Below are 17,173 nucleotides of genomic sequence, written 5' to 3'. Positions count from 1 at the left end.
CAGTGGTATGCAGAAGACCATCTCTGAACGTGCAACGCTACAGCAGCATAAAAAATAGGTCTAATAAATAACTGATAAAGAGTGTATATCCAACCATTGTGCATTGCCCATTTCCTTGAAATCTTTGTGAGCCTGTTATATCATGGCTCATACCACAGTTCCTTACAATATGCTACGAAACTGTATTTATTTACACGTCTCACATAGCCATCATGCTGTTATCTGGCTGTGGAATCTCAAGGACACTGCACACGCTATAGTCTGCAGGTGATCTGGAACAGTGTGGCAAAGGTTGGATCATTGCTAATGAACGTAGCATCTCCTCAGCATTCTCTGTCCATATAAACAGCTCCTCTGTGGTTTAGGATGTAAACCGTCCCAAGTCAGAAGTCAGTCAGTCTGTCGCGACAATTCCCATTCCTTGTTTAGCCTTGAATGAAGTCTCAGGACATGAGTTTATTTTCCATTGAGATAGTGGAAGCTTCACAGGACATAAAAACCAAACTGTGGCTTCTGCTCTCTGCTTGAAAAGCTTTTTTAAGCCTGTAATAAGGAAGGAACAACTTTGACACTGAGGTCACTGACTAATTATGTGGTTCAACATTTGAATACATGCTAATTAACATTATTATACATAACATCATTATTATTTCTGGAGAAGACTAGTATTAACTAAGAGCTCTGAATAAGAATATGAGAGAGAAACATGATTCTTTTGACATTGCTGCAGTTTACAGTGAGTCATTGTTTATGCTGAAAGAGTTTCATGTATTCTCGATAATAGGAGTATATCTTGGGAGCCTTGTAATTGCTCAAATATTTTCACGGCTTTTCAGAATGCAAATTTCTCATTCTCAGAAGGTAGTCTTTTCTGCATTTTCATCAGGCGCAAATGTAAGATGAGCGTTCAAGCTTTACAGTGATTGAGAAGGGACTCCCAGTGCATGGCAGTTTGAGCCGTTCCAAGTTTTTCTAGGTGCAGATGTGCATCCTGAGTGGAGGCCCCCTGCTGGTAGATACCGTCAGTGCACCCCATGACTCTAGGCACTTTTCCCACCACCCATCTCTGACCCATTTGTCTGTATATCAGTTGGTGTCATTAGTGTCTGATGAGGAGGGGTAGTGCCACGGCTCCTATACTTCACAGACAGCCTATAGGACCGTAATGGCAGTCAGAGCGGGGTCATTTGTTCTCCTCACGCACCGTCATTCATCTCCGCGGACAGACCGAGTCTCCCATAGCGTCCGCTCTGGTTCCCGTTGTGAGCACCGCCCCCGGGATGTGCAGTCATTGCTTGTCTTGGTCAGTGCAGAACAGAAGAACAGAAGATTCATTTTGGGAACCATCTGCCAAGGGTTATTCCGAAAGAGCGCAGTGTCCCAGAAACTGTCTGAATGTGCAGTTTAAATTTCAGGAGATAAGTCAAGTTTTGCCTTATTGATTTGCTTTATCTTCTGAGACAGAAGCTGCTTTCCATGCACAGTGGACCAGCACGGTCCTCACTACGTCTGTCCTTTTCCTGTTTGTGTGACGCAATGAAAAAGCACAGACATAGTCACACGGATCATAAAACACACACACACACACGCACACGCACACACACAGCTCATAAAGCTCTCACACATACACAAAGCTCCCAAACACACAGACAGACACAAACTAATCATAAAACACACACACACACACACAGCTCATAAAACGCACAGACATACACACGGAGAATCACTCCCTTACTCTGATATGCACAACCAATCCCTCATCCACACAAATGCAGAGAGTTCATAAACAGTAGTTAAACTTTACTATTCCACAAACAGCGCAGTGTACTAATGGAACTTTTCTGTGGATTGTTTTTCTGTGTTTTGCGGGAGAGAACCAACCTTCCATGTACCATGAACGGACCGGCAGAGATGCTGCAACAAAAGAGCTCGGCAGCCATCAAAACCAATGCTGTTTTTCTGCTAGAAGGGCCAAAGATCAACACAGCGCTGTGCCCACTGTGCATGACTTCTGACTCTTGTGCTCCTTGGCTGGACTCTCTGACGTTAGACAGGCAATTCCATTCTGGTTCACCTTACCAGACGGCACTTAATTATTTAAGTGATGTTTCTGACAGGTGCTGGTTGAGGGAATTGGCTGGTTGGCTGAGCTGAAGTTTGCAGCGATCGAGCAAAGGGCCAGGGGTTGCCTTCGCTTTTGATTCTTGTCTACAGATCATTAAATATTCCGTTGGATTCTGCATGGTTGGTCCCCGCGCCCCACCCCTACCCCACCCCCGTCCATTATTGCGTGTTGCTCGCCCTGGAAGAGACGCTTCTGGAACAGGCTTCTCCAGGTCGATTGCGGAGGAAATGAAATGAGCGAAACTGCAATCGCAGATGTAACTTCTGAAGGAGCCTTTTCTCAAGCATTTCATGAATTCTTCATTTCCAGAGTGTGAGAGAGGAAGAAAAGAAAAGGAAAAACAGTTTTTGCTGATGAAATGAGCAGATCTGAGCAGGGAGGGCATACACTCACGGATCACTTTATTAGGAACACTTACTTATTCATGCGATTATCTAATCAGCCAATTGTATGGCAGTAGTGGAATGCATACAATCATGCAGATACGGTAAGGAGATTCACTTAATGTTCACCTGTGTCTACCATCAGAATTGGAAAGAAATGTGATCATGGAATGATTGTTGGTACCAGACAGGGTGATTGGTACGAAACTGCTGATCTCCTGGGATTTTCACACACTATAGAGTTTCCAGAGAATGGTATGAAAAACCAAAATAATCCAGTGAGCAACAGTTCTGCCGACAGAAGCACCTTGTTAATGAAAGACGTCAGAGGAGGAGACTGGTCAAAGCTGACATTAAGGTCACAGTAACGCATATAACCACACATTACAACAGCGGAATGCAGAAGAGCTTCTCTGAACATACAACATGTCAAACCTCTAAGTGGATAGGCTTCAAAAGCAGAAGCTGAATAAGCCTAAAAAATAAGTCTAATAAATACTTAATAAAGTGCTCAGTAAGTGTATATCCACGAGGCCCAGCTCTGGTGTTTCTGAATCGGAGTTGAGCTTTGAGAAGGATCCTCTCTGCCTCTCTCCCCCCGAGATATGACTTGCTTTTTGATCCCAGCCAAGTTATGGCCTTCATTTTGCATTAAAGGAGCGCTACATTAGAATTTTCTGCCATTACGATGACAAATGGTTGCGTGCAACAACAAAGTCAAATCTCCTTTTGATAAATGCACCACATGATCCAACAGCGACAGATCGGCTGTGTGTCGCTGCTGGCTGCAGAAAATTTTAGTAAAATATTTTAAACTGCTCTTGTCAGATGTTTCTTTTATTTTGCTTTGTTTTTGTTTGCACATTGTTGATAGCTGATTGTGATTCTCCATTGATGGCACCAAGCTGTGATTACAAACAGAAGCTCACACCACAAAACACAGCTAACTTTAATCATTTCTTCTGGGTCTGTATGTATGTGTATAAGTCTGCCTTTTTGTGTGTGCATATTCTCTGTGTGTGGTTGTGTACTCTGGTGTAAAATCCAGCTATGACCAGCTTGAAATTACCAGCTACCAGCTGTTTCAAAACATAGCTTGAGCTGGTCAAACCATGTTGAGTATGGATCTGGTCTGAACTGGTCAACCAGCAACCAGCTGTTTATAAACCTAGCTTGAGTCTTTTTCTTTCTTGAGGGTATGCATTCATGGGCTGTAGAAAGCAATTTGTTTGCCGGAGATGCATTAGTTTCTATACATGGTTCCTTCAGTCAGGGTCTCTGTCCTTGTTACGGAAAGCCTTTATGCGAGATGTCTCCGGTGATTTTTAAAATATTGCAAGTCTCAGTTCTAATTCCGCACCCACCACTTGTGAACGTGTAGTGAATGCATCACGCCAACACCCCCCCCCCCCCCCCCCCCCCCCCCCCCCATTCCCCAAATTCACTCTATCCTTCCTTGTATTTTTTTTGCTTTCGTCTTGCTTTTTATCTGGCCCCTTGACGCAGCCATCTCATCTGCTGAAACAGATATGTTAAATACCCTTTTCCTACCTCCCGGAAAATGTCGTATTGTCTCTTGGACACGGCTGGGAAGAATCCACTCAGGTGTTCCGAGGTGTTTAGAATACGGAAGCGCAAAAATCCACATTTCCCGAGAGCCGAGGGAAATATTCCCACTCCTGCTTTCTCATTCACCAGTTCTGGGCTTTTCGCTTCTCCCTGGAATGTTCTGTAAGCTGCCACGCAACTCAATATAATTAATTATTTCACTGCTTCATTGGAGCTGGAGCCAAGCCGCTCGAAAAGGAGAATCTAATTTCAATTATGTCCCATTTGAAGCCCCACAAACTCCTGGGGAAAATAAATCCTCCTGCTCCTCTTCCTCATCCTCTTCCTCCTCCTCCTCCTTCTTAGCACTGGACCTGGCTGTATTTTATGTATCAATTTTACCATAGCAACGTTCCAGGTTCATAGCACCCCATTCATGACACATTCTCTCTGATAACGACAAAAATAAATAAATACCGTTTTCACTCTTTGTTTCGGTTTGAATCACCTCTGCCCTCCAGCCGCATAGCAACCGCAAACACGTATTCCTCCTCGTCCGATTACCCCCTCCCTTTTCTTTCACTCTCAATTTTAAAGGAGAAGAATATCTTAATTTAATTTTCTTCATCCGTTATTTGTCATTTATATGCTCATTTGATCGTGGATACAGTTCCGAGGTTAAACTGGGCTATTTCCGCGTCTAATTAAGGGTCCCAGACACCCCGGCTCAGACCAGGAGAGCCCGGGCCTCTCCCTCTGTGACCCCCTGTGGCCCCACACCTCCTCCAGCCTGGCTCCCTGAGCTAATGAGTCTGCAGTGAGAGGGGAGGCCACGCCTGGGAGGAGAAGGTCAGGGGCAAACTCAAACCGTTGTGCTCCTGCGACGGTGAGCGGGCCAGTGTACCGGCTCCTGAGCCAGGGCACTAATTGGGCTGCCCACAGCTTGCCTTAACACCCCCCTCCCCTACACACACATACCCACACACGCACACACACACACACACACACACACACACACACACATACATTCCCACACACACACACACACACACACATACCCACACACGCACACACACAAACACACATACATTCCCACACACACACACAGGCACATACATACCCACACGCACACACACCCACACACACACACACACACACACACACAGGCACATACATACCCACACACACATACGCACACACGCACACACACCCACACACACACACACATTCCCACACACACACCCACACACACACACACAGGCACATACATACCCACACACACACATACCCACACACGCACACACACCCACACAGACACATACACACACATACATTCCCACACACACACCCAAACACACACAGGCACATACATACCCACACATACACACACGTACACACATACATACACACACATACCCACACACAGACACACTCTTGCACACGCATGTTCTCTCTCTGTCTCAGTCAGGCATCATTCACTTTCTCATTAGGTTCATCTTGGGCCTTTTTTTAGACATTTTTTTTTGCGTAATGAAGTCTGTAAGGTATTCCAACGCGCACGCTCGCGCTTTTCGATTTCCGCTGCACTGATTTCACGTTTCCCGGGGCTGAGCTTGACGGGGACCGGGGCCCCCTGCTCACAGCCCTGGAACGACTGCTCATTAGGTCCAGCGTCCACGCTGCCGGGGCTCTGTGGCAGAGAGCAGGAGAGCCCCGGTTATGTTACCACCGCCGAAGGAGTGTACTCACTGAGGAGCCTGTAGCCCCATGCCGTCCGTCTTACCGGTTACACGTGGCCCCCAGCTTGGCTGGAGCGGAGCTGAAAGCTCATTAAACGCTGCACAACTCCTGGGCTCACGATTGGCCCAGCCGGCGAGGGCCTAATGCTGCAGGATGACATCATTGGATCGTGTTAGCCTGCGTGGAAAGTGAGGCCAACAGCAGCAGGACACGGTTGGTGTTTGTTGTCTCTGGTGGGTGGAGCTTAAGCCAGCCAGGTTTCCTCAGGTTGCCTGAGAGTTAGTAGCCCTTAGCCAATCACAAGCTGCTACAGTGCAGGTTGCAAACGGCAAATGCAGTTCTACTGTAAGCAGTGCTGTCTCTCCTGTAGTGTGTTGTGTGTCTCATGACGGGAAAGAGAGTCACTGTCTCACATCAAGCCTGCTACTGTCGCACAACCCTTTGTCGACCCTTTGTGATGTTTTGCATTTATATTTCTGTGAAGGCCAGTAGGGAATGTCCTGTTGTCTGTATGGTAACGAGATGCCAACTGCTGGTTACATTTGTGAAAACACGGCGGTGCCCAGTGAAATTATTGAAGGAGAAAAAATCCATGACAGTGAATTTTATTGTTCCGTGACGGCTGTCCAATCAACACTGCACAACAAAGTATGACATTGCTGTACCCTCAGTTGCCCAGTCTCTTCTGCATGGGTGGCTAATGCCGTACTGGAGCAGTGGACGGAAACAAGGGGCAGTTATGTGGGAGAAAAGGGATTAACAAAATCTTTATTAGCCATTCAGTTTTTGCACATCCGACGTGGAAAGTGCAGGGTCAGAAAGTAAATCTCCTGCCACGGGTTTCTTCCACCCATTAACTCACAGCTGGCTGGAGAATTGTGCTAATTAGCAAATCCAGGTGATTGGAACAAAATATTGGGGAGGGCTTTTACTTTATGAATTTTTCACCTCTGCCAAATGTCAATCAGATCTAACAAACTGAACCAAAGGATATTTCTCTGTGTGAAAGATATTATTGCTTTTATTTTTTATTCTCATTGTGGATTGCATTTAAAATACCTCTGCGATTTTACTGCTGTCAAATATTACAAAATCCTCCAATTTTAAGAACAAATTGCCTCTAATAATCACAGAAAAATAAACAGAATGCTTTTCTGAATACTGAATGTTCTCTTCTGAATTGGACAGAGAATGCACACCTGGATGAGCTCTCAAGTGTTAGTCATCTCTACCAGATGACCCCAATAATATCTCTCTCTTTCTCCTTCTCTCGCTCCCTCCCCCCCTTTCTCTCTCTCTTTCTCCTCTCTCCCTCTACACCCCCCTCTCTCTCTCACAGCGATGCGCCTCTTTGGGCTGAACTGGCAGCTGCAGGACACTGAGAACATTGCCTTTGAGAATGGGCAGGTGAAGCCTGAGGCCACACCCACCAACTCAGTGACTGCACTGTCAGCCGACAGCGGTAAGGGGAGACATACACTCACATACGCGCGCACACACACACACACACACACACACACACACACACACACATACACACACACACACACACACACACACACACACACACACACACACACACACACACACACACATACATACACACACACACACACACACACACACACATACATACTCTCACACACACACACACACACACACATACACACACACACATACATACTCACACACACACACACACACACACACATACATACTCTCACACACACACACACACACACACACATACACACACACACATACATACTCACACACACACACACACACACACACATACATACACACACACACGCATACACACACACACACACACTCACACACACACACACACATACACATACACACACATACACACATGCACGCACACACACACAGACACACGCACACACATACATACGCACACACACGCACACACACACACACATACATACACACACAGACACACACAGACACACGCACACACACACATACGCACACACACACACGCACACACAGTGTACTCTTATGCCCAACCAACACCCAACACACATGCACAGACTCACAGTACAGTACACAGCACACTCTCCTACCCCCCATAACACACACAGCAATGTAAATAATTATGTAATTCAATAATATTAAAGATTTACAAAGCGTGAGAGACCACAAGTACAGAACATAGTGTTCAGTTCATGAGATCTTCTGGGTACCAAACTGTAAGAAGCTTTCGGTAAAGTACAAAGAAAGGCCACATCACTGAATCTAGTGAAAGAGCAGTGGATTGTGGGAGCCATTTACAGTCGCAGTCAGCCAGCAGAACAAGAGGGCATTAGTGGAAATCCTCCTCCCAGAGTGCTTAATACTGTGAATAGCTTTCTTGGTTCCATAGAGGAAGCAGAGACTCTTGAGTTGTTCAAACATAGGCTGTACACAGTGCTAGATACTCTATATACTGTCAGCAGACTAATGAGCCTGTACCGACTGAATGGCCTGACCTCATCTTCAGATATTATACTCTGCCCTGCTGAAAAAAGCAGCTCAAGGTAGGCTTTGAAACAGCGTGTAGCTGGTTTACCAGTTCAGACTAGCTCCTTGCTCAACATGGTTTGACCAGCTCAAACCATGTTTTGAGCTGGTAATGTCAAGCTGGTCGTACGGTAGCTGGGTCTTACAGCGGGGTTACAGCAGGGTGATTATTGAATTAGCCGTGCAGAGCAGAGCAGACGATAATGACGTGAAGGACCGTGGACCGTGGCTGTGTCCCAGGCCCAGCGCTGAGAGCCTGCAGTGTGTGGAGTGGCTCCCTCTCCGTCCCGTAACCGTGGGTGACACATTCAGGTTGACGTTTATCTGAACGGAAATCTGCACCGGAGCAGTCGTCTTTCATTCTGCCCCCCCTCCCCGCCCCACCCCTGCGGCTGCCAACCCCACCTCTGCTCTTAGCCCAGCTCCCCATTAACTGCTCTCATGTAGGACATTAATGTGTATAAAGCAGGGGGCCCTTCTAAAGGGAAAGCTGTAATCCACAAGTAAACTACCTCGCTGTAGATGTAAATCCTCATAATTGGCATTCATTTAGATGGTAGGAAGTGGAATCAGGCCGGTTATGGGCAATCAATAACAACCGTTCCTCTGGTAGGTGAGTGTGTACATACTAACAGACATGTATACAGTATAGGCATGCATGTGCACATGCATGCATACAAACATATGTTTGCACACACGCACACATATTGTTTTGTTCACAGGCATGGACCAATACAAGTTTGGGTACACACACACTCAATCAGAGGAACATACACACACTCAAATGAAAACACGTGCAAAAAAGATGCATGCAGATGTGGCCGCAATTACATAGAGAAGCTGAGGGTCAGTGTGATGCACACACACACTCCCACGCACACACGCGCACCTCAACAGAAAATTCCGGTAATAATGCGGCTTGGCCTCCTTTCATTCTCTGGAATTCACCTCTGCGACAGACAGCTGACCTAAAAGCATTCACTCTATAAAGCACTGAGTAAAAAGCAATCACTCCAGTGCACTCACTTTGAAATTGCAGGACATGCTCTATTTTGTCTCTGCTATGATGGCTCAAGACCTCAGAGTCGAGTGAACAGTGTGCTTGTGTGTCTCACAGAACGCAAACATAGGAATAGAGATAAGAAAATGTTAGCATGCATTGGCTAATGCTACATGAGATAAGGAAATGTTAGCATGCATTGGCTAATGCTACATGAGATAAGGAAATGTTAGCATGCATTGAATAATGCTACATGAGATAAGGAAATGTTAGCATGCATTGGCTAATGCTACATGAGATAAGGAAATGTTAGCATGCATTGGCTAATGCTACACGAGATAAGGAAATGTTAGCATGCATTGGCTAATGCTACACATTTCTTAATGTGTCAAATCATTCAACAAATTCAGGTATGTTAGGTAAGTCATATGCTACCATATCTGGAAATGATTCCCTCTTTTAATCAGTTTGATGTATGGTTGATTTAATTATCATACTGTACCAAAGCAGAGATGCCTGGTGGCTGCCTTAATTATATTGTAATTGTGTATTATTTTAAAATTCTTAATCACATCCAATCAGGAAGGCAATCCATAGGGTTCATATTATACAAACAGGACTGGGAATTTTCTTGAGTTTGTAATTTCTTATTCTGTGTTTCTAGAGGCTCAGCCTAAGCAACTGTTGTTTGAATTTACAGTTTACAGATTAAAATTAATGTGTGACTACTGCCAAAATAATATGTGCTGCAAATTCATACTTAGGCATTAAAAGGGTTTGAGGTGACCTTCCTGAAGTCGGTGAGATGCAGAATGTTATTTAAATTTATTACACTAACCACTGTGTAGACGCACTGTGAGCCATATATTTCATCAATAATGCTCCTGAGGGTAAGAAGATTTGCACCCTCAAGTAAGCATATCAGAAAGTTGTTTGGTTTTCTGATGAGACTATTAGTCATGTTTAAGCTTAAACATGTTTTCCCTTACCTGGAATAACCTCTGTGCAAAGAGACCAGTCGGCACCACTTCACCGAATGCGTTTTGCGAAGTTGTCATTATTATGGCAGCGTTAGCAGCTAGTTAGTCTTGTCACTTAGCCATGTGGCCACATACCTTTCCGCCCATGTGATTTCAGGTCACCATTTCTGCTGTGATTCCAAGAGCTTCCAGAGACACAATTTTCTTTTCAGCTATTCAGGGGCGGAACATTCCAGATTTTTTTTTTTATCCTCACTAATGGCCTGCGATTTTATATCATTCCTTCTATCAGTTATTGGGCCTCACTGGAGCCCTATAGGCCTTTTGAAATATTGCTTGGGCAGCCAGTGTGGTGATTCAGCAGTCACCCCTGGGGTGTCAGTGCTACTGTGAAATAGCTGGGTATTACAGAAACAACACTGTTTATTGAAGTTTGCATGTATTTAATATCAATAATTTAGGTGGACGACACATACCCCCTGCCCCTCTTTTCCTTGAAGTGAAACGTGCCTTTGACATTAGATTTTCAGAATGTCTGTGGTTATCATTTTATGCAAATATGAATAGGAACAGAAGGAGAAAAACAAACAAGGTTTGAGTAAGTCCCTTTGGAAAAGCTTTCCAGTGGCCTTGATTCTGGAACAACTAACCAAGCAAACACACACGCACACACAAACACAAATGCACAGACTTGTGCACACGCACACGCAAACACACACAACAAATACACTCAATAGGCATGGAGAAAAGTGCTTCAGTTAAAAAGGCAACATGGATCAGAAGGAGCGATTAAGGTCAGTGCTGAGAAGGCACAGGAGCTGACACTACTCTTAAAGTATGGACTATTCATGGGGAATAATCCAAATGACTGTTATTACCTTTGTAATGCTGACCACAGTATGTGCTACTATGAGCTTGTATATATGCTAATGCTGTAACAGCGTCAGCCATATTGTTTTTGGCAGCACTTCTTGTCCCATATGTCACATCTGTGTAATTAATGGCTGTACTGTACTTCCTGAATTTCTAAACTGTTGGCTCTGTTGCCCCCTGGAAGAGTCCTGAAACCAGTAAACGGACATTAACCCACACGTGTTTGATATTACACAAATTGCTTCATTAGTAAATAGTGGTGAGTCATCAAACTAATTGCTACTTTTAAATACTGTTTGAAGTGATGGTTCTATTATAACTTGATGGAGCTGCCTCAATGGACTTGCTTGAAACAATGCCAAATTTGTTAAATGCCTACAATTAATCTCCAGGATGAGGTCGTCTGAGTTTGATCCAGTAATTCAAGGCCTTTAAAAACATTTTAAAACTCTGCATTTTTTTGGCAGGTTTGAGACCAGACTAGAATAAATGACCAAATAAACAGAAGGTAGATGGATCACAATCTGTAGGTCTACAATGAAGGCCTATAGATTTACTGATCAACATATCAGTATGAGAAATATAAACTAATCGTGTGCATAGTGATAGGGAGAGTTTTTTTTTAAATATTTTTTTTATATGAAAAAAATGTAAAATCGAACATTGGGTGTCCTTACAGCATATTCAAAATGAGCTTATGAAACAACAGCCGTGGGTGTAGATGGTTATGATTGTGGTGCGGTAATGTGTAATTCCGAATAGAGAGCACTGCCCCTTTGAATCAGGGCTTTTCGCTTTTCTCTCCGCTGACATTGGCTGAGAGGTTATCATCCCCATGAAGCAGGCCACCCTGTCCGTCCTGAATAAAGTTAATTGATTATTAGCGAGAAAGAAACCAGGTCCCCAGCCAAAAAAGTAGGTCACACAACATTTAATTAAATTAGATAATTCACCTCTTTAAACCAATTCATAATTGCGTAGCCTCTATTAGTAGAGTTTTATCATATCATAATGACTTAGACCTGAAGTTAGTTTTGTTGAAAGAGTTGTATTAAGTTCAGTAATGGGAAGTTGTGGTTAGTGTGGGGATCGTGTTTAGGATTTGAGTTAGGCCCATCATTATACAGATAATTGAAGTGCAGCTTTTTCCTGATCTTGTGGACATTTTTCCACCATGTGTAATTACATAGGCTGCCAATCCACACACACAGGTCCTCACAAGCTGTAGACACAGTGGCTCTAGCTTCAGGGTAAATCCATCAGTAGATTGTTGGCTGAAGTGCTACCATTGTCCAGTCTCGCACTTTTCCATTAACCCCTCTCCTCCCCTCCCCTCCCCCCAGGGAAGCTGGGCATATTCCTGCAAGAGAACAACACCATCGACACGGGGGAGGTGGATGTGGGGAGGCGTGCGGTGCAGGAGGTGCCCCCTGGCGTGTTCTGGCGCTCTCAGCTCTACATCGACCAGCCGCAGTTCCTCAAGTTCAACATCTCCGTGCAGAAGGACGCGCTGGTGGGCGTGTACGGCCGGAAAGGCCTGCCCCCCTCACACACACAGGTACGGCACTGGGGCGGGTGGGCTCGGTAAAGCTTCACACACAGGTACAGCACTGGGGGGGGGGGTGGGCTTGGTAAAGCTTCACACACACAGGTACAGCACTGGGGCAGGTGGGCTTGGTACAGCTTCACACACACAGGTACAGCACTGGGGCAGGTGGGCTTGGTAAAGCTTCACACACACAGGTACGGCACTGGGGCGGGTGGGCTCGGTAAAGCTTCACACACACAGGTACAGCACTGGGGCAGGTGGGCTTGGTAAAGCTTCACACACACAGGTACGGCACTGGGGCAGGTGGGCTTAGTAAAGCTTCACACACACAGGTACAGCACTGGGGCAGGTGGGCTTGGTAAAGCTTCACACACACAGGTACAGCACTGAGGCAGGTGGGCTTGGTAAAGCTTCACACACACAGGTACGGCACTGGGGGGGGTGGGCTTGGTAAAGCTTCACACACACAGGTACGGTACTGGGGGGGGTGGGCTTGGTAAAGCTTCACACACACAGGTACGGCACTGGGGTGGGTGGGCTTGGTAAAGCTTCACACACAGGTACGGCACTGGGGTGGGTGGGCTTGGTAAAGCTTCACACACGCAGGTAGAGCACTGGGGCCGGTGGGCTTGTTAAGGTGTGCGGTAAGATCACAAATATGTGATTAGAATGTTGTTAACTGAAGAATCTAATGCTGATGTAATACTCACTCCTGGTAATTGTAAGCAATGGAGGTCTAGACTTAGAAAATAAAATAAAATAAAATAAAGATTTGATGACCCGTCCATTTTGAATGGCCATGGAGTGTTCTTGGTACATAGATGTGGCCATCACGGTTGTTATGAGTCCGTTTGAAAGGAATAATTCGCAATTTCCAAATCTTGGCATTTTCCCCCCACTGTTTCCTTGAAGCTTCAATCTGTCTCTCTTTTTACATGAAGAGGAGAGAACTAAAAGTTTAAAGTTTGCTGCTTGTTAGGAGTGGGGACCGTTCGTTCGGCAGGGAGAACTTTATTTAGAGCCTCGATAAAAGTTGAAGGACGTTGCCGCGAGCTTGATTACAGTTTGACAATTTATCGGGCTTAGTACTGCAGCGTTTCCGAGGGTCGTCTGCTTGTGTCGGCGAGCAGCGCGGTGGAGCTCTTTATCTTCCATGGTCAGGCTCTCTCAGCCTCTGCGCGCTCCGCTGTGCTAACAGAGAGTCCATCAGCCCCCAGAGCGGCGTGCTCTAGCCCTGTGTACTGTGTGGGTCACCGCCTCCATCCACAGCCCTGACCACTGCTGACATCACAGCTGCAACAAAATAAACACAAATAAATATGCCTTTAAAAATTTCAGGTTTGACTTGAATTCGCTCTTTAAATATGCAGGATTTTTAAATGTGTTTGTGATTGTTATTTTCATGATTGAACTGCACATCCTTTTTGGAGAATTAATCATTTTTTCTTTTTTTTTGCTGAAAAATAGTAATCCTTTAGCCTGTTGAAATAATTGCAGCAGATTATGATTACATTTCATCTCGCACAGTAAAATTTATTAAACATTTCACAGCATTCACTGTGGGTCTGCTGATAATGTGTGAAGCTTGATAATGTCTGAATGCAACATTTTTATTTTTATTTTTAAAAAGGTCCAGTTGAACAATGTGCCTGTGTGTTTTTGAGTTAAAGGATTCAATGTGATGTGTGTGTGTGTGTGTGTGTGTGTGTGTGGGGAGGGAGGGTGGCTATGTGGTGGTGGTGGTGGTGATCCGCTCAAGGTCATTCAGAAAGCTTAAAATGAAATCACTTTCCCTTAATGAAGAAAATAGGTGAGAAATATCCATGCTGTGCTAATCCATATCTGTCACAGATGTACGAATTGCCACTTTAATTGTAGCGGTGGAATCAATGGGTTTCTTTCAGGAGGCTTCTTTGTAAAAAAAAAAAAAAACAATAACCTAAGGTATTGGTGTATGAATTCATGAGAATTGCCTTTTCACCCGCATGGCTACATTTCTGTCTGTACAGAATTTATTTCTTTCAATTTTTTTGTATCCAGTTCCATTTCCATGCTGCGCATTTGAGGATGAACTATTGGATCATCTCCATACGCACTTTCAGTAAATAGTAAGGAGAGTGAAATTTGACACAAAGCATTTTCCTGGCCAAGATGTTAAAACATGGTGATCAATTTTTCATTAGCCGTTAGCGGTGTTGTTGCTCGCGCGAGGAGGGGGGCCTGTGTCCGTCTCCTCTGGGCTGTCATTAGTTTATCTGAATGAGATTAGACTAAGTGGGAGCTTTTCACACAGCGTAACGCTGCCACACGCACTTACCGCCAAACTAAGGCGAAGAAAGCTTCGACTCTTCATTAGCATTGTGTCTCCCACACAACACAAGGAATCTCGGCATCAGTCAAACTCTCTGAATCAGCTGGCTGATAACCAGCTTTAAACTTCAAACCCCCCCCATCACAGCCGACTCACAGACTTGCAGATTGTCTCTCGCGCTTCAGTGATAATGACGGGCGCCGCAGTGGACAGAGCGATATCTGAAGCGCACTGAAAACAGAGCTTTCTTTGTGACTAAGCCTGTGACGCTCCTACACGTTTTGTCATTGGCTTTAGTGTGCGTTGACCTTTTTTTTTTTCTTTTAGGATGAGACGGTTACTGGCCCCAGTGCATTCTGGGTTTTTTTCAAACAAATGAATATGAGCTGAGGACAACTGAAAAGACAGCTAGGGCATTAGAACTGAAGTATTCGCTAAAAATACATCCTCAAATTTAATTTTGTTTCATTAAAATGACACATGATATTGACGCTGGAAAATGTGCAAGAATTATAACAGTTTAGGAGTCTTACCATCTGCTTGCAAAAGGAGCCCTTGAAATATGACATAAATATTTGTTCTTTTTTTGAAAACTGGGAAAATGCCTGTAATGATTACTAAATATTAGACAGACAGTTTTTTCATTCGTATCCACACATTATGCAATATAATTCACACTTGTACATGGATATATTTTTTAAAACTATTTTTTCTATGAAATGCTTTTGTTTTTACTATAATATTAAAATATTATAATATATTATCAATATAATCACACAAGCTTTAGCAATGTAATATTTAATATGCAATGCTAATATAGTTTTTTTTAATAAATCCCATCAGAGTGCCCTTGCTCTTGTAGAATTTTCACTGTAGTAATACATGTGCATGTATGTATGCACTAAATGCAAAGGAAATGATTGTCTTTTACTCCAATAAGCAGTTTAATTTTCACTCAGTCTGTTCTTTGTATCCTACACACATTTTTAACACAAGTTTACCACCTTCCTCAGCTGTGAAATGCAGAGGTGTTTTTGATAAATTGGCCTTAAAGTGTTCTGTGAAATTCGTAATTTAAATTATTCGTAACTTTTATTTCTATTTACTCAGGTAGAGTGCGACCTATTGTTTAGTTACAAATAATTGTGGCTATTAATGAACCTGAAGCAAAGAAAATGCAATAACAAACTGTTGAACTACACAGTTCAATAACTAAAATTAAGTATTTGTAATAATCTAACATATTTACAGATTATTCATATTTACAGGTACAATACATTCTGATTATTTCCTTCAAATTAGTGAAATAATGATCTTAAACATAGCGAACATTTAAAAGATTTTTAAGAGATTTAAAAGAAAAGAATACTTAGCTTGAGAATATTTATCGTTTGACGAGGAGCTCCCACACATGACAGCAGGACATTGAAAGGGGCTCTACATACAGTACTGTACTTTACTGTACTGTACTGTAGGTCTCAGGACTCAGATCAAGAGAGAGATGGACATTATGTGGCTGCTGCTTTTTGCATTTTACTGAATAACAAAACAACACTGATTATTTAACATGCAAACAACTGCCCTCTCATTTTGAATGCAAGGCATTGCAACCAAAGGGAATAGCCAATGTGCTATGATCGCTTAAACCATGTCATTTAACATTATTAAAAAAATACGATTTCTGATTTCCATGCTGTATCAGGAGGGTTTTTTCTGGTCTTTTCTCAGTATGACTTTGTGGAACTGCTGGATGGCAGCCGTCTCATAGCCAAGGAGAAGCGTGCGCTGATGGAGTCGGAGAGCGGAGGTCGAAGGGCGCGCTCGATCAATGTGCACGAGGCCGGCTTCATCCAGTACCTGGACTCCGGCGTCTGGCACCTGGCCTTCTACAACGACGGGAAGAACATCGAGCAGGTCTCCTACAACACCATCGTCATCGGTGGGTGTAGGCTTCAGATGGGGCTTCTGTCTTTCAGATTTAAAAACTCTAAATATTAAGGTGAAGAACTTATGTTCTTGATGTCTTTGTGAATTTAAATAAGGTGGTTTTATTATTATTCTACATCTGTTCGATGAATTTCTGTCTTCCATCCAGTTCTGGAAATTTGGGAGAATATTATGATCAGTACGCATCTGTG

General features: G+C 43.9%; 1 protein-coding gene across 1 annotated transcript in view; it reads left to right on the top strand.

Annotated features, from left to right (window-relative positions):
• tenm3 (teneurin transmembrane protein 3) overlaps window positions 1-17,173 on the top strand; it is a 252,324-nt gene that overhangs the window by 169,893 nt on the left and 65,258 nt on the right. The window contains exons 7-9 of the mRNA XM_061244374.1: window positions 7,136-7,258; window positions 12,519-12,733; window positions 16,764-16,974. Coding sequence (XP_061100358.1) covers window positions 7,136-7,258; window positions 12,519-12,733; window positions 16,764-16,974 — 549 coding nt within the window. The remainder of the gene's footprint in view (window positions 1-7,135; window positions 7,259-12,518; window positions 12,734-16,763; window positions 16,975-17,173) is intronic.

Source organism: Conger conger, chromosome 6 (genome assembly GCF_963514075.1).
Source record: "Conger conger chromosome 6, fConCon1.1, whole genome shotgun sequence".
Lineage (NCBI taxonomy): Eukaryota > Metazoa > Chordata > Actinopteri > Anguilliformes > Congridae > Conger > Conger conger.
The sequence above is the reverse complement of the archived record's forward strand: the minus strand, read 5'-3'. Positions and strand labels throughout refer to the sequence as shown.